The 17,934-nt window shown below is 44.4% G+C and overlaps 1 protein-coding gene across 1 annotated transcript in view; it reads left to right on the top strand.

Moving 5' to 3' along the window:
- Positions 1-16,032, top strand: part of LOC139563465 (epithelial cell-transforming sequence 2 oncogene-like) — a 45,776-nt gene extending 29,744 nt beyond the window's left edge. The window contains exons 17-20 of the mRNA XM_071382164.1: positions 6,690-6,755; positions 10,311-10,399; positions 10,474-10,646; positions 14,231-16,032. Coding sequence (XP_071238265.1) covers positions 6,690-6,755; positions 10,311-10,399; positions 10,474-10,646; positions 14,231-14,361 — 459 coding nt within the window. The 3' untranslated portion in view covers positions 14,362-16,032. The remainder of the gene's footprint in view (positions 1-6,689; positions 6,756-10,310; positions 10,400-10,473; positions 10,647-14,230) is intronic.
- Positions 16,033-17,934: the final 1,902 nt, after the last annotated feature.

Here is a 17,934-nt window from a genome sequence, read left to right on the forward strand (position 1 = left end):
GTGAGGCCGACAAGTAAAGCTCTGACGAAGGCCGTGAGGCCGATACGTAAAGCTCTGACGAAGGCCGTGAGGCCGATACGTAAAGCTCTGACGAAGGCCGTGAGGCCGATACGTAAAGCTCTGACGAAGGCCGTGAGGCCGATACGTAAAGCTCTGACGAAGGCCGTGAGGCCGATACGTAAAGCTCTGACGAAGGCCGTGAGGCCGATACGTAAAGCTCTGACGAAGGCCGTGAGGCCGATACGTAAAGCTCTGACGAAGGCCGTGAGGCCGATACGTAAAGCTCTGACGAAGGCCGTGAGGCCGATACGTAAAGCTCTGACGGAGGCCGTGAGGCCGATACCTAAAGCTTTGACGAAGACCGTGAGGCCGATACGTAAAGCTCTGACTGAGGCCGATACGTAAAGCTCTGTCGAAGGCCGTGAGGCCGACACGTAAAGCTCTGACGAAGGCCGTGAGGCCGACACGTAAAGCTCTGACGAAGGCCGTGAGGCCGACACGTAAAGCTCTGACGAAGGCCGTGAGGCCGACACGTAAAGCTCTGACGAAGGCCGTGAGGCCGACACGTAAAGCTCTGACGAAGGCCGTGAGGCCGACACGTAAAGCTCTGACGAAGGCCGTGAGGCCGACACGTAAAGCTCTGACGAAGGCCGTGAGGCCGACACGTAAAGCTCTGACGAAGGCCGTGAGGCCGACACGTAAAGCTCTGACGAAGGCCGTGAGGCCGACACGTAAAGCTCTGACGAAGGCCGTGAGGCCGACACGTAAAGCTCTGACGAAGGCCGTGAGGCCGACAAGTAAAGCTCTGACGAAGGCCGTGAGGCCGACAAGTAAAGCTCTGACGAAGGCCGTGAGGCCGACAAGTAAAGCTCTGACGAAGGCCGTGAGGCCGACAAGTAAAGCTCTGACGAAGGCCGTGAGGCCGATACGTAAAGCTCTGACGAAGGCCGTGAGGCCGATACGTAAAGCTCTGACGAAGGCCGTGAGGCCGATACGTAAAGCTCTGACGAAGGCCGTGAGGCCGATACGTAAAGCTCTGACGAAGGCCGTGAGGCCGATACGTAAAGCTCTGACGAAGGCCGTGAGGCCGATACGTAAAGCTCTGACGAAGGCCGTGAGGCCGATACGTAAAGCTCTGACGGAGGCCGTGAGGCCGATACCTAAAGCTTTGACGAAGACCGTGAGGCCGATACGTAAAGCTCTGACTGAGGCCGATACGTAAAGCTCTGTCGAAGGCCGTGAGGCCGACACGTAAAGCTCTGACGAAGGCCGTGAGGCCGACACGTAAAGCTCTGACGAAGGCCGTGAGGCCGACACGTAAAGCTCTGACGAAGGCCGTGAGGCCGACACGTAAAGCTCTGACGAAGGCCGTGAGGCCGACACGTAAAGCTCTGACGAAGGCCGTGAGGCCGACACGTAAAGCTCTGACGAAGGCCGTGAGGCCGACACGTAAAGCTCTGACGAAGGCCGTGAGGCCGACACGTAAAGCTCTGACGAAGGCCGTGAGGCCGACAAGTAAAGCTCTGACGAAGGCCGTGAGGCCGACAAGTAAAGCTCTGACGAAGGCCGTGAGGCCGACAAGTAAAGCTCTGACGGCCGTGAGGCCGACAAGTAAAGCTCTGACGAAGGCCGTGAGGCCGACAAGTAAAGCTCTGACGAAGGCCGTGAGGCCGATACGTAAAGCTCTGACGAAGGCCGTGAGGCCGATACGTAAAGCTCTGACGAAGGCCGTGAGGCCGATACGTAAAGCTCTGACGAAGGCCGTGAGGCCGATACGTAAAGCTCTGACGAAGGCCGTGAGGCCGATACCTAAAGCTTTGACGGAGACCGTGAGGCCGATACGTAAAGCTCTGACTGAGGCCGATACGTAAAGCTCTGTCGAAGGCCGTGAGGCCGATACGTAAAGCTCTGACGAAGGCCGTGAGGCCGATACGTAAAGTTTATTAAAGATCAGTGATATGATCAAGAGCGGTTTCTTTTTCTTTTTCCTCATCTTATCCTGCTGTTGCCAATGACCTGCAAAAAAAGATAGCTCAGATGTGCGAGTGCCTTTTTGAATTTGACTTTACAAACAACAAGAGGGCTTAATTGGAGTCTATTTCTTCGGAGCCTAGACTTATATAAAATAACTTAAGGTAGGCTGAGGTAGGCTATGATGCTTATCAGCCTAATAGAAGTAGGATTTTTTTTTATTAGGCCTACTTACAATTGCAACTGGTGAAAAATGTAGCATCCTACATAAAAATAATTTAAAGAGAAAAAGTCTACGTGTTCGAACTAAAACAATGTAACTAAAAAGAAAGCGTACATTTGTAAATCCCAAACTCTAAAAGTAATTGGAAAGGTAGATACAAATGATGTGTGACATTGTGTTTACAACAAAGAATGTAAACAAGATGTAAACAAGACGCTGTGTTTTTATTTACGGTAGTGATGGACAACTGGAGGCATTTTGGAAAACAGGTTTTCAAACACTTGTTTTTCACAACAGTAGCAGGTGTAGTACTGTAGCAGGTGTAGTACTGTAGCAGGTGTAGTACTGTAGTACTGTAGCAGGTGTAGTACTGTAGTACTGTAGCAGGTGTAGCAGGTGTAGTACTGTAGTACTGTAGCAGGTGTAGTACTGTAGCAGGTGTAGTACTGTAGCAGGTGTAGTACAGTAGCAGGTGTAGCCCATCATGCAAATGGTTCCTATCAGCAGGACAATATACTTTTTATAGCCCGACTACTGTTGTGAAAATCCCTCAACTTGCAATGTATTCGATGCTTAAAGTCCTCTAGTGTTACATTTCTAACTCAAACCAGCCTTTCTTCATCAACATCTTTATGCTTCCGTTAATCTTCTTGATCTTCTTCCTTTTTTTCTGTAGCGATTTTGAGCAACTTTGTCACGGTTGATTCGTCTGTGAAGATGACGTTATTGAATGTCTCGCCAGCTTTGATCCATGCCTGGGCCTGCAGGACGAAACGTTATTTGTTTGTCAGACTAATCATTGGGTCGAAACTACAGAACAGTACAAAACAAGCGAACACACATGGTTAATGTTCTGAGATTTAAAAAAAAAAATAGATATATAAAACATTTCTTACAGAGCCGTGATGCCCGCAGATTACAGATTGCCTTTGCCGATCATCTTCATTCATCAGCGAGTCAATGGCTTGAATAGTCATTGACTCACTCGCGCATTGAAAAGGGCGAGGAACAAGATGGAGTCACAATCCATGCCAGGCACACCTGTGAGCTCTGGAACTCCACCTCCGACAGGCAGAGTCAACATACGTGGCAGGTTCGTCAGGTCGTCGGTTCACCCTGGTATTTCCATTCCTCTTCTGACAACAGAACTTGACCAACTGCTCACCAGGCACAGCAAGGGCTGCCCGGACCATTATGCTGTTCTGCTCTTCCAAGGATGTGTAACCGAAGAGAGATACCACGAGTGGACACAGAATACATAGCCTCCCGGCTGTGGCAGTCTATTTCAGCACCGTTTCTCGCTGCTCTGAAACAAGCATGGAGAAACTAAAATGTTCAAATATTCCATGATATTCTTAAGATATGTGTTGACTGAATATAAGCAAGTGATGTCTGCTAAATAATCAAGTTAGGTTTCTACAGAAATAAATAAAGCTAAATAACTGGCTTTATTTACAAATTAGTGAGAATGTCTCACCCCATGTTCAAGAATTGCCTTTTTCTCACCCACTCTAGGTTAAATGAAAACGAAATCTCCAAAATATCGTTTTTTTTTAAACATACGATATTATTATTATATAAAAGCCCCTTCGATATTCTCAGATATGCTCTCAGATCCTAATGAAAAAGCCCCTTCGATATTCTCAGATATGCTCTCAGATCCTAATGAAAATGCCCCTTAGATATTCTCAGATATGCTCTCAGATCCTAATGAAAAAGCCCCTTCGATATTCTCAGATATGCTCTCAGATCCTAATGAAAATGCCCCTTCGATATTCTCAGATATGCTCTCAGATCCTAATGAAAAAGCCCCTTCGATATTCTCAGATATGCTCTCAGATCCTAATGAAAATGCCCCTTAGATATTCTCAGATATGCTCTCAGATCCTAATGAAAAAGCCCCTTCGATATTCTCAGATATGCTCTCAGATCCTAATGAAAAAGCCCCTTCGATATTCTCAGATATGCTCTCAGATCCTAATGAAAAAGCCCCTTAGATATTCTCAGATATGCTCTCAGATCCTAATGAAAAAGCCCCTTAGATATTCTCAGATATGCTCTCAGATCCTAATGAAAAAGCCCCTTAGATATTCTCAGATATGCTCTCAGATCCTAATGAAAAAGCCCCTTAGATATTCTCAGATATGCTCTCAGATCCTAATGAAAAAGCCCCTTAGATATTAATATTAGAATCCTCCAATCCTCTAAATGCAATTATTGGCGGAGAGTCACGTCATTGGAAAAAAAAAAAAATCGATATACTGTAGCCTACTGTAGGAGACATGAGTCTCACTGGTGTTGAGTAATGTGCTGTTAAAAATGGTGAAGGTCTTATTTATTTAAAGAGCATATTGGAAGTTAGAAGCAATAGGATTTGAAGCAGTAGTCTACAACTATTTCAGCACCGTTTCGCGCTGCTCTGAGACAAGCACGGGGACTGGTCTTGATAAATCAATGACATTTTTATTTTCACTTAAGCTCCGTTTGGGTATTGGTTAGACAATACTTAGAAAATGAGGGTGCAGAAATGCTATGCTCTTAGTGTAACCTTTATTTAAATAGGCAAGTCAGTTAAGAACAAATTCTTATTTACAATGACAGTCTACTCCTCGTAAATAGCCCAGTACTGTACTGCCGACCATCATTTTCCGTTCCAGCAATTACCAGTCAAAAGTTTGGACACACCTACTCATTCCAGGATTTTTCTATATTTTTACTATTTTCTACATTGTAGAATAATAATGAAGACATCACAACTATGAAATAACACATATGAAGAACAAATTCCTGTTTACTAGGACAGCCTACTCCTTCCTCACCAACGGGGATTTGAACCCCGGTCTCCCGCGTGCCCCGCATTCTGTAGTACAGACATAGCCTGCTCTCCCTTATGTAAGGAATTAGGCACTTTCCCATGTTTACTACAGTATGTATTGTAAACTGCACAGTAGCCAAATAAACACATTTCGTTAATAAAATAATGATAAAAAAAAACTCTTTCAAAATGCAGATGTTGATTTAGTTATGGATCCATTATGAATTACTATGGGAATAAATATCACTGATTTACAGAAATATTGGAACAAAGTTGTCTAATGAAGGCAAACTATTTAGAATTCTCCAATCCGGACCGTGACGTTGTACAGAGTAACAGAAACCCTGAGGGTTTCGTTTTTCTCTGAATAGAAACACCATAATATTAATCATATGAATGAAGCCAAATTTCTTAAAATCAATCCCGTATACTATGTTATTTCAAAAAAGGTTTTAAATTCTCTGGTAATGCCAATATGGAAAACTATCAAAATGCTTCTCATAGATGCCCTCTGGTGGTCAAACTAGCAATCACTTGCAGTAACAGGAAAAAATGGCTGAGAATTAAATGACGTGCCACAGAATGCTACAGCATCACGCAGGGTGTGCCGCAGTACAACGCAACTTTTAAAGAAGGAACCACTGACACAGACAACACTCCTGACCAAACCCCAGCTCCAGTCTGAATTATTGTATTAACCTCTCTCTCTCTCTCTCTCTTTCTGTGTCTCTGTCTCTGTCTCTGTCTCTGTCTGTCTCCCTCTCTCTGTCTCCCTCTCTCTGTCTCCCTCTCTCTGTCTCCCTCTCTCTGTCTCTCTCTCTCTCTCTCTCTCTCTCTCTCTCTGTCTCTCTCTGTCTCGCTCTCTCTGTCTCGCTCTCTCTGTCTGTCTGTCTCGCTCTCTCTGTCTGTCTGTCTCGCTCTCTCTGTCTGTCTGTCTGTCTGTCTGTCTGTCTGTCTGTCTGTCTGTCTGTCTGTCTGTCTGTCTGTCTGTCTGTCTCGCTCTCTCTGTCTGTCTGTCTGTCTGTCTGTCTGTCTGTCTGTCTGTCTCGCTCTCTCTGTCTGTCTGTCTGTCTCGCTCTCTCTGTCTGTCTCGCTCTCTCTGTCTGTCTCGCTCTCTCTGTCTGTCTCGCTCTCTCTGTCTGTCTCGCTCTCTCTGTCTGTCTCGCTCTCTCTGTCTGTCTCGCTCTCTCTGTCTGTCTCGCTCTCTCTGTCTGTCTCGCTCTCTCTGTCTCGCTCTCTCTGTCTCGCTCTCTCTGTCTCGCTCTCTCTGTCTCGCTCTCTCTGTCTCGCTCTCTCTGTCTCGCTCTCTCTGTCTCGCTCTCTCTGTCTCGCTCTCTCTGTCTCGCTCTCTCTCTCTCTCTCTCTGTCTCTTGCTCTCTCTCTCTCTCTCGCTCTCTCTGTCTCTTGCTCTCTCTCTCTCTCTCTCTCTCTCTGTCTCTTGCTCTCTCTCTCTCTCTCTCTCTCTCTGTCTCTTGCTCTCTCTCTCTCTCTGTCTCTCTCTGTCTCTTGCTCTCTCTCTCTCTCTCTCTGTCTCTTTCTCTCTCTCTGTCTCTTTCTCTCTCTCTGTCTCTTTCTCTCTCTCTCTCTCTCTGTCTCTTTCTCTCTCTCTCTCTCTCTCTGTGTCTCTCTCTCTCTCTGTGTCTCTCTCTCTCTCTCTCTCTCTCTCTCTTTTTTTCTCAGCTGAAGAGGAACTCAGAGAAAGCCAGGAGGATGCAGGAGACCCAGCAAAAGATCCGGGGCTGTCCAGTAAGACCAAAGATAGCACAATGAGGCAGATATTTCACTGGATGTATAAATGTGAGACATACCGGTTGGCGTTTCCACTCACTACCAAATATGGTGGGAGAAGATGTAACGAGATGCATTTTGGCCGACATTCTGCAAATTTTCTCATCAATTAAACATTTGATCTCAATACAGTTTTCTGTTGCCAAAACTATAATCTGTTACGAATAGTGGATTAAGTGGACTAAGTTTTTAGACTTTACCGTTTGCAAAAGTTTTTAAAAATCGTGTTGTTTAGAAGGAGTGGAAAGGCAAATTGAGTTATTGCACATACGCACTTCCCAGAGTCGGTTTCCCTAACGGAAATATGCAGATGTATATTAGTACGCGCCAATAGGATACCGGTAGAATGTCTCTGCCCGCCTCCTTGCTTGTTATACCCACTATGACTCATTTGTTCCCATTGGAAACGACAAGCTGTGATCTATCTTGGTTTAGTTATAAAAATCTTTGGTAAGACTCCAACACTCGTCCCTCTTACAACCATAGTTGTCCTAATAAACTACACTGAAGAAAAATATAAGCGCAACATGTAAAGTGTTGGTCCCATGTTTCATGAGCTGAAATAAAAGATCCCAGAAATGTTCCATACGCACAAATTCATTTACATTCCTGTTAGTGAGTATTTCTCCTTTACCAAGATAATCCATCCACCTGACAGGTGTGTTATATCAAGAAGCTGATAAAACAGCATGATCATTACACAGGTGGACCTTGTGCTGGGGACAATAAAAGGCCACTCTAAAATGTGCAGTTTTGTCACACAACACAATGCCACAGATGTCTCAAGTTTTGAGGGAGCGTGGAATTGGCATGCTGACTGCGGGAATGTCCACCAGAGTTGTTGCCAGAGAATTGATTGTTCATTTCTCAACCATAAACCAACGTCGATTTTCGTGAATTTGGAAGTACATCCAACCGGCCTCACAACCTCAGACCACGTGTATCCACACAATTCTAGGACATCCACATCCGGCTTCTTCACCTGCGGGATCATCTGATAAAACTGTGGGTTTGCACAACCAAAGAATTTCTGCACAAGCTGTCCAGAAATCGTCTCAGGGAGGCTTATCTGCGTGTTCGTCGTCCTCCCCAGGGTCTTGACCTGACTGTAGTTCAGCGTTGTAACCGACTTCAGTGGGCAAATGCTCACCTCTCTCACCTTCGATGGCCACTGGCACGCTGGAGGTGTGCTCTTTACAGATGAATCACGGTTTCAAGTGTACCGGGCAGATGGCATGGCGTCGTGTGGGTGAGCGGTTTGTTGATGTCAACGTTGTGAACAGAGTGCCCCATGGTGGCTGTGAGGTTATGTTATGGGCAGGCATAAACTACAGACAACAAATACAATTGCATTTTATCGATGGCAATTTGAATGCAAAGAGATACCGTGACGAGATCCTGAGGTCCATTGTCGTGTCATTCATCTGTCTCCATCACCTCATGTTTCAGCATGATAATGCACGGCCCAATGTCGCTATCATCTGTACACAATTCCTGGAAGCTGAAAATGTCCCAGTTCTTCCATGGCCTGCATACTCACCTGACATATCACCCATTGAGCATGTTTGGGATGCTCTGGAACAACTTGTACAATAGCGTGTTCCAGTTGCCGCCAATATCCAGCAACTTCGCACAGCCATTGAAGAGGAGTGGGACAACATTCCACAGGCCACAATCAACAATCAACAGCCTGATCAACTCTATGTGAAGGAGATGTGGATCATTAGCTTCTTTGAAAAAAATAAGCTGTAAATTGTTTGAAATTTGGGCAGCCTGAAGGGCAAAATACCAAATAGATGATTGTTAAGTTGTGACTGTTGACTGTCAGTGAAAAGTAGAGAATTCCAGCCAGGCTTTATCATGATATTTCAAAATACAATCGCGGAAAAACATCGTTTGGAAATCAAATGGCTCTTGCTGTAAAGAGAAGACAAAATACTCAAAGCTGTCTTTTAGTTTTCCAAAATGCTCATCTTAATTGAGAGAACAGTTATGCCTATCCTATTGGCACCAGCGGAAAGCATTGGTCAATTTTCCCTTGCAAAGAAAGGAGGAGAATCGTATCTAATATAACATTTACATCGATTTAAAAAAAAATTGTATTTGTCACATGCTTCGTAAACAACAGATGAAGACTAACAGTCTCTGGTGAGCCTATTATCGTTGCTGTGTCATTGTTGAAAGTTTGTTTTTGAACAATAATTTCCTCCCTCCGGTTAGATGGACATCATGTTGTATTTGTGTCTCTCCATCTGGTAGGCATTTTTATATGGATCAGACAATGTCCTTTTTATTGTTTGTCAGTGCCAGCAGAGTTACCCTGACATTTTGATCTTATTAAAAAAAGATTCTGCTAATGTCTCCGCATATAAAGTGCAGTAGAATTGCATGAAATGTGTTGCTAAAAGACCAACATTTTCCCTTGCAAAGAAAAGGAGAAGAAACGTATCGGATATAAAATAATAAATCTATGTAAATGTTATTTGTTACATGCTTTGTAAACAACAGGTGAAGACTGACAGTGAAGTGCTTACGGGTCCTTTTCCAACAATGTCGAGTTAAAGATGAAAATTATCAAATAAAAATTGAAACAGTGACACGAGGAATAAATACACAATGAACGACAATAACGAGTAAAAAAACTAACATGGCTAAATACAGACCTATAGCGCAAGGCTGCTCTAAAGCATAGTGCTCAGGCCTTTTTTGCGAACAGTGATTGAGTTATATTTAAGCAATAACGCACGAGTGGGTGTGGTATATAGCCAATATACCACGGCTAAGGGCTGTTCTTAAGCATGACGCAACACGGAGTGCCTGGACACAGCCCTTAGCCGTGGTATATTGGCCGTATATCACAAACCCTTGAGGAGCCTTATTGCTATTATAACCTGGTTACCAACGTAATTAGAGCAGTAAAAATAAATGTTTTGTCATACCCGTGGTATACGGTCTGATACACCACGGCTGTCAGCCAATCAGCATTCAGGGTGCGAACCACCCAGTTTATAATTTTAGCCTAAATTATGACTATCCAATCTACTCATCACATTAAGTCTGCAAATGCGATGATGGTGCGTTTTTATGGTGAAAAATTAGCTTTCCTCAAATGTGAAACTCAAGCACAGCCTATGATAGAAGAGAATCTGCATGTATCTAATTATAGACAAGTTGACTAACAAATAGCCTCCCAAAATGTTGGATATTCTAATCAGAAACACTATCTCAGAAGTCCAAAAATCCCTCCGCCACGTCTGACTGCACAGAACAGTTTCTATATTAGCGGGTCAGATTTTCACTTTAATCACATATAGGGGGGTCCCGAGGGGCTGCATTTTGGGAAACCGTGCTCCACTGTCTCAGTAAACCAAACAGTTGTGATTTGATCATGTTTTGTCTAGATATTCATATATATGTGTGTGTGTGTGTGTGTGTGTGTGTGTGTGTGTGTGTGTGTGTGTGTGTGTGTGTGTGTGTGTGTGTGTGTGTGTGTGTGTGTGTGTGTGTGTGTAGAACTTGTGTGAGGGGGGCAGACAGCTAATCACCACTCAGGATGCGGCTCTGCTTAAATGCCCCAGTGATGACATCACAGCCTCACTCAGGTAAGAACACTCGATAGCCTTTGATGTGAATATTCTCATCTGTGTGTGATACTAACAGTGTGTGTGTGTGACAGGATGTATCAACACGTTTCTGACGTGGGTCTGTTCTTGTTCAACGACGCAATGGTTCTGACCGAGAGGAGTGTGTGTCACCGACCCTTCACACACACACACTGCGACACACACACCTTCCTGGCCTCTGTCGCCTTGCACAGCCTCACCCTCAGAGAGATCACAGACACGCGCTGTGAGTACACACACACACACACACACACACACACACACACACACACACACACACACACACACACACACACACACACACACACACACACACACACACACACACACACAAATACAGTACCAGTCAAAAGTTCTACATTGTAGAATAATAGTGAAGACATCAAAACTATGAAATAACACATGGAATCAAGTAGTAACCAAAAAAAATGTTAAACAAATCAAAATATATTTTATATTTGAGATTCTTCAATTAGCCACCCTTTGCCTTGATGACAGCTTTGCACACTCTTGGCATTCTCTCAACCAGGTTCACCTGGAATGCTTTTCCAACAGTCTTGAGGGAGTTCCCACATATGCTGAGCACTTGTTGGCTGTTTTTCCTTCACTCTGCGGTCCAACTCACCCCAAACCATCTCAATTGGCTTGAGGTCGGGTGATTGTGGAGGCCAGATCATCTGATGCAGCACTCCATCACTCTCCTTCTTGGTCAAACAGCCCTTACACAGCCTGGAGGTTTGTTGGCTCATTGACCTGTTGAAAAACAAATGATAGTCCCACTAAGCTCAAACCGGATGGGATGGCATATCGCTGCAGAATGCTGTGGTAGCCATGCTGGTGAAGTGTGCCTTGAATTCTAAATAAATCACTGACAGTGTCACCAGCTTCACGGTGGGAACCACACATAGGGAGATCATCCGTTCACCTTCTGCGTCTCACAAAAGACATAACGGTTGGAACCAAAAATCAAAAATTTGGACTCATCAGAACAAAGGACAGAGTTCCCCCGGTCTAATGTCCATTGTTCATGTTTCTTGGCCCAAGCAAGTCTCTTCTTATTATTGGTGTCCTTTAGTTGTGGTTTCTTTGCAGAAATTTGACCATAAAGGCATGATTCACGCAGTCTCCTCTGAACAGATGATGTTGAGATGTGTCTGTTACTTGAACTCTGTGAAGCATTTATTTGGGCTGCAATCTGAGGCTGGTAACTCTAATGAGCGTATCCTCTGCAGCAGAGGTAACTCTGGGTCTTTCTTTGTGGCGGTCCTAATGAGAGCCAGATTCATCATAGCGCTTGATGGTTTTTTGCGACTGCACTTGAAGAAACTTTCAAAGTTTTCCGGATTAACTGACCTTCATGTCTTACAGTAATGATGGACTGTCGTTTCTTATTTGTTCTTGCCATAATGTGGACTTGGTATTTTACCAAATAGGGCTATCTTCTGTATACCACCCCTTCCTTGTCACAACACAACTGATTGGCTCAAACTCATTAAGAAGGAAAGGAATTCCACAAATTAACTTTTAAGAAGGCACCTGTTCATTGAAATGTATTCCAGGTGTCTACCTCATGAAGCTGGTTGAGAGAATGCAAAGACCGTTCAAAGCTGTGTGGCTACTTTGAAGAATCTCAAATATATCAAATATATTTTGATTGGTTCAACACTTTTTTGGTTACTACATGATTCCATATGTGCTATTTCATAGTTTTGATGTCTTCACTATTATTCTACAATGTAGAAAATAGTCAAAATAAAGAAAAACCCTGGAATGAGTAGGTGTGTCTAAACTTTTGACTGGTACTGTACATACAGACAAAGTATGTGAACCCTTTGGAATTAGCTGGATTTCTGCATAAATTGGTCATAAAATTTGATCTGATCTTCATCTAAGTCACAACAATAGACAAACAGTCTGCTTAAACTAACAACACACAAACAACTATACGTTTTCATGTCTTTATTGAACACACCGTGTAAACATTCACAGTGCAGGGTGGAAGAAGTATGTGAACCCTTGGATTTAATAACTGGTTGAGCCTCCTTTGGCAGAAATAACCTCAACCAAACATGTCCTGTAGTTGTGGATCAGACCTGCTCAACGGTCAGGAGGAATTTTGGACCATTCCTCTTTACAAAACTGTTTAAGTTCAGCAATATTCTTGGGATGTCTGGTGTGAACCGCTCTCAAGGTCATGCCACAGCATTTTAAATCAGCTTGAGGTCAGAACCCTGACTGGGCCACACCAGAAGGCGTATTTTCTTCTGTTGAAGCCATTCTGTTGTTGGTTTACTTCTGTATTTTGGGTCGTTGTCCTGGTGCATCAACCAACTTCTGTTAAGCTTCAATTGGCGGACAGATGGCCTTACATTCTCCTGCAAAATGTCTTGATAAACTTGGGAATTAATTTTCCCCCATCGATGACTTTACAGTTGGGATGAGGTTTTGATGTTGGTGTGCTGTGCCTTTTTTCTCTCCACACATAGTGTTGTGTGTTCCTTCCAAACAACTCAACTGTAGTTTCATCTGTCCACAGAATATTTTGCCAGTAGCGCTGTGGAACATCCAGGTGCACTTTTGCAAACTTCAGACGTGCAGCAATGTTTTTTTTGGACAGCAGTTGCTTCTTCCGTGGTGTCCTCCCATGAACACCATTCTTGTTTAGTGTTTTACGTATCGTACTCGTTAACAGAGATGTTAACATGTTCCAGAGATTTCTCTAAGTCTTTAGCTGACACTGTAGGATTATTCTAAACCTCATTGAGCGTTCTGTGCTGTGCTCTTGCAGTCCTCTTTGCAGGACGGCCACTCCTAGGGAGAGTAGCAACAGTGCTGAACTTTCTCCATTTATAGACCATTTGTCTTACCATGGACTGATGAACATCAAGGCTTTTAGAGATACTTTTGTAACCCTTTCCAGCTTTATGCAAGTCAACAATTCTTAATCGTAGGTCTTCTGAGATGTGAACCATGCCTCAAACAAAAGACATCAGGCAATGCTTCTTGTGAATATCAAACTCACATTTTGTGAGTGTTTTTTATAGGGCAAGGCAGCTCTAACCAACATCTCCAATCTCGTCTCATTGATTGGACTCCAGGTTAGCTGACTCCTGACTCCAATTAGCTTTTGGAGAAGTCATTAGCCTAGGGGTTCACATACTTTTTCCAACCTACGCTGTGAATGTTTAAATGATGTATTCAATATAGACAAGAAAAATACAATAATTTGTGTGTCATTAATTTTAAGCACACTGTGTTTGTCTATTGTGTGACTTAGATGAATATCAGATCAAATTTTATGACCAATTTATGCAGAAATGCAGGTAATTCCAAAGGGTTCACATACTTTTTCTTGCTACTGTACATACAGACGTGCTCACAATGAATGCATTAGATTCATTTATCTTTCTCTTCATTCCTCCCTTTCTTCTCATTCCCTCTCTCCTACCTCTCTCTGCTCCCTCTCCGTCTCTCCTACCTCTCTCTCTCTGCTCTCTCCTCTCTCTCCTCCCTTCGTCTCTCTCCCCTCCACCCTCCATTTCTCCCCTCTCCCTCTATCTCTCTCTTCCCTCCTCCCTCTCCACCCTCCCTTTCTCCCCTCTCTTTCCCTTCCTCCTTCTCTCCCATCTCTCCTCTCTCCCCCTCTCTCTCTCCCCCTCTCTCTCCCTCCCTCTCTCTCCCCCTCCATCTCAATCCCTCTCTCAATCCCTCTCTCCCTCTCTCTCTCCCTCTCTCTCCCCCTCTCTCTCCCCCTCTCTCTCTCCCTCCCTCTCTCCCCCTCCATCTCTAACCTCCCCCCTCTCACTGTAGATGTGTGTCATGGGTTTGTCCTGGAGGGTCCTAGTCGTGTGTGGGTGTGTGCTATAGAGAGAGAGGAGGACAAGGAGAGGTTCCTCTGCACCCTGCGTTCAGCCATACACGCTGCCATCACAGAAAGTTAGGGTAGAGAACCTTCACCATAGACAAGGGAAGTTCTCTCTCTCTCTCTCGTTCTCTCGTTCTCTCTCGTTCTCTCTCGTTCTCTCTCGTTCTCTCTCTCGTTCTCTCTCTCGTTCTCTCTCTCGTTCTCTCTCACTCACTCACTCACTCACTCACTCACGCACTCACTCACGCACTCTCTCTCTCTCTCTCTCTCTCTCTCTCTCCCTCTCTCTCTCTCTCTCTCTCTCTCTCTCTCTCTCTCTCTCGTTCTCTCTCTCTCTCGTTCTCTCTCGTTCTCGTTCTCTCTCTCTCTCTCTCTCTCTCTCTCTCTCTCTCTCTCTCTCTCTCTCTCTCTCTCTCTCTCTCTCGTTCTCTCTCTCGTTCTCTCTCTCGTTCTCTCTCTCGTTCTCTCTCTCGTTCTCTCTCTCGTTCTCTCTCTCGTTCTCTCTCTCGTTCTCTCTCTCTCGTTCTCTCTCTCGTTCTCTCTCTCTCTCTCTCTCTCTCTCTCTCTCTCTCTCTCTCTCTCTCTCTCTGCCTCTTTCTCTCACAAAGAACAGTTTAGCCAGATCACGCTTGAAAAAGAGGGTTTTGACCTCATCGGGGACTTCCTGGTTTGATACAATCCGTCATTCTTCAATCAACCACTAGGTGGCAGGAAAGAGGATTTCTGCAACCAGATAGTATGAGTCCCCATAGATGGCCAAGCTCCAAGGTTAAATTTGACTGTATCGTATAAAATGTATAAAACATGTTATTGATTTAAGGCTAGGCATAAGGTTAGCAGTGTGGTTAGGGTTAAGGTTAAAATCACATTTTAAGAACATATTGTAGAACTACACAGGGTTTCTGACTAGACAGGGTTCTAAAATATAGGGACGACCTGAGAGTAACTTGGCCAGATAGGGACGACCTGAGAGTAACTTGGCCAGATAGGGACGACCTGAGAGTAACTTGGCCAGATGGGGACGACCTGAGAGTAACTTGGCCAGATGGTGACGACCTGAGAGTAACTTGGCCAGATAGGGACGACCTGAGAGCAACTTGGCCAGATAGGGACGACCTGAGAGTAACTTGGCCAGTTGGGGACGACCTGAGAGTAACTTGGCCAGATAGTGACGACCTGAGAGTAACTTGGCCAGACAGGGACGACCTGAGAGTAACTTGGCCAGATAGTGACGACCTGAGAGTAACTTGGCCAGATAGTGACGACCTGAGAGTAACTTGGCCAGATAGTGACGACCTGAGAGTAACTTGGCCAGATAGTGACGACCTGAGAGTAACTTGGCCAGATAGTGACGACCTGAGAGTAACTTGGCCAGATAGTGATGACCTGAGAATAACTTGGCCAGATAGTGACGACCTGAGAGTAACTTGGCCAGATAGTGACGACCTGAGAGTAACTTGGCCAGATAGTGACGACCTGAGAGTAACTTGGCCAGATAGTGACGACCTGAGAGTAACTTGGCCAGATAGTGACGACATGAGAGTAACTTGGCCAGATAGTGACGACCTGAGAGTAACTTGGCCAGATAGTGACGACCTGAGAGTAACTTGGCCAGATAGTGACGACCTGAGAGTGACTTGGCCAGATAGTGACGACCTGAGAGTAGTCCCTAACAGTCCTCCTGTATTCTATGTATGGTTCATATTTCTTCTGTATCACTAGTTAACATTAAACATGTCATAACTTGTCTGCCTTGTTCATTTCTTTTGTGATGATATTGAATGTGACCAGTTATGTTCTATTAAAGAGTGTTTTTATTCACTGGGGACATGTGTATATACAGTAAATATATAAATAAATAAAAAATGAATCAGCTGTCCCAAAAGTCTCTTTGTTCCTCCAACATCCATTGGACTGAGAGTTTGATCTCTTACTCTCTCTCTCTGTCCCCCCCTCTCAATTCAATTCTCTCTCTCTGCATCTCTCTCTGTTCCCCCCTTTGTCTCTCTGCCCTCTTCCCACACTCTGCCCCTCCCCCCTCCTTCTATCGCTCTCTGCCCCTCCCTCCCTCTCTCTCGCTCGCTCTCTCTCCTCCCTCCCTCTCTCTCTCTCTCTCTCTCTGCCCCTTCCTCTCTCTCTCTCTGCCCCTTCCTCTCCCCCCCCCCCCCTCTCTCAGTTCTCCCAGGTGCAGCAGGTGATAGGGTTGTTAGGACTATACAGAGGAAGTAGTCATTGTGATGGAGTGTGCTTTGTGATTTATCTCTAATCACACACACACAGAGAGAGAGAGAAACATACACCAGGGATGTGGACATACTGATCCTCAGGTGATATCTGCTAGTTCCGAATTAGTGTCCAGTGTTCCATCCCGAGTGTTCTGCAGTCATCTTTGAGATCCAGTCTGAGTGTTCTAGAGTTGCCTTAGTGTTTTTGAGTGGTCTGAGTGTTCTAGAGTTGCCTTAGTGTTCTAGAGTGGCCTTAGTGTTTTTGAGTGTTCTAGAGTGGCCTTAGTGTTTTTGAGTGTTCTAGAGTTGCCTTAGTGTTTTTGAGTGTTCTAGAGTTGCCTTAGTGTTTTTGAGTGTTCTAGAGTTGCCTTAGTGTTTTTGAGTGTTCTAGAGTTGCCTTAGTGTTTTTGAGTGTTCTAGAGTTGCCTTAGTGTTTTTGAGTGTTCTAGAGTTGCCTTAGTGTTTTTGAGTGTTGTAGAGTTGCCTTAGTGTTTTTGAGTGTTGTAGAGTTGCCTTAGTGTTTTTGAGTGTTGTAGAGTTGCCTTAGTGTTTTTGAGTGTTGTAGAGTTGCCTTAGTGTTTTTGAGTGTTCTAGAGTTGCCTTAGTGTTTTTGAGTGGTCTGAGTGTTCTAGAATGGTCTTCACCCCACACTGGAAAGACGGGAGGGGACAGTGCCCAGCTCCTGCCGTGATGACACCTCTAGGTGACTCAAGTAAGTACATTTCATTGTCTTGTATATTGTATGATTGATTTTCTCTTTCCTATCCTCCTTGTCATGTGTGAAGTATAGGCATGGTGAAAAACGCCCAAATACACATTAATTGTGCTGACTTGTTGCACCCTCGACAACTACTGTGATTATTATTATTTGACCATGCCGGTCATTTATGAACATTTGAACATCTTGGCCATGTTCTGATATAATCTCCACCCGGCACAGCCAGAAGAGGACTGGCCACCCCTCATAGCCTGGTTCCTCTCTAGGTTTCTTCCTAGGTTTTGGCCTTTCTAGGGAGTTTTTTCCTAGCCACCGTGCTTCTACACCTGCATTGCTTGCTGTTTGGGGTTTTAGGCTGGGTTTCTGTACAGCACTTTGAGATATCAGCTGATGTAAGAAGGGCTATATAAATTTGATTTGATTTGATTTGAAATGTGGGAAGAAAAAAAAAATAATTATAATATACAGTACCAGTAAAAGTTTGGACAGCTACTCATTCGTGACTTTAGAGAATTCATTACAACAAAGGATTTAAGAAACAAACTTTCAAACTAAAGGAAACTTGTTGGCAGGGAAAAAAACACATTTGAGAAAAAAAAAGGGTTTTGTCACACTTGTGTATGGTGTCATAATCAGCCAAAAAACTACGTAAATACAAAAGTATAGTAGTAAATACAGTAGTAGAACTACTAGAATGAGCTTACAG

This window comes from Salvelinus alpinus, chromosome 34 (genome assembly GCF_045679555.1).
Source record: "Salvelinus alpinus chromosome 34, SLU_Salpinus.1, whole genome shotgun sequence".
In the NCBI taxonomy this organism is placed as follows: domain Eukaryota; kingdom Metazoa; phylum Chordata; class Actinopteri; order Salmoniformes; family Salmonidae; genus Salvelinus; species Salvelinus alpinus.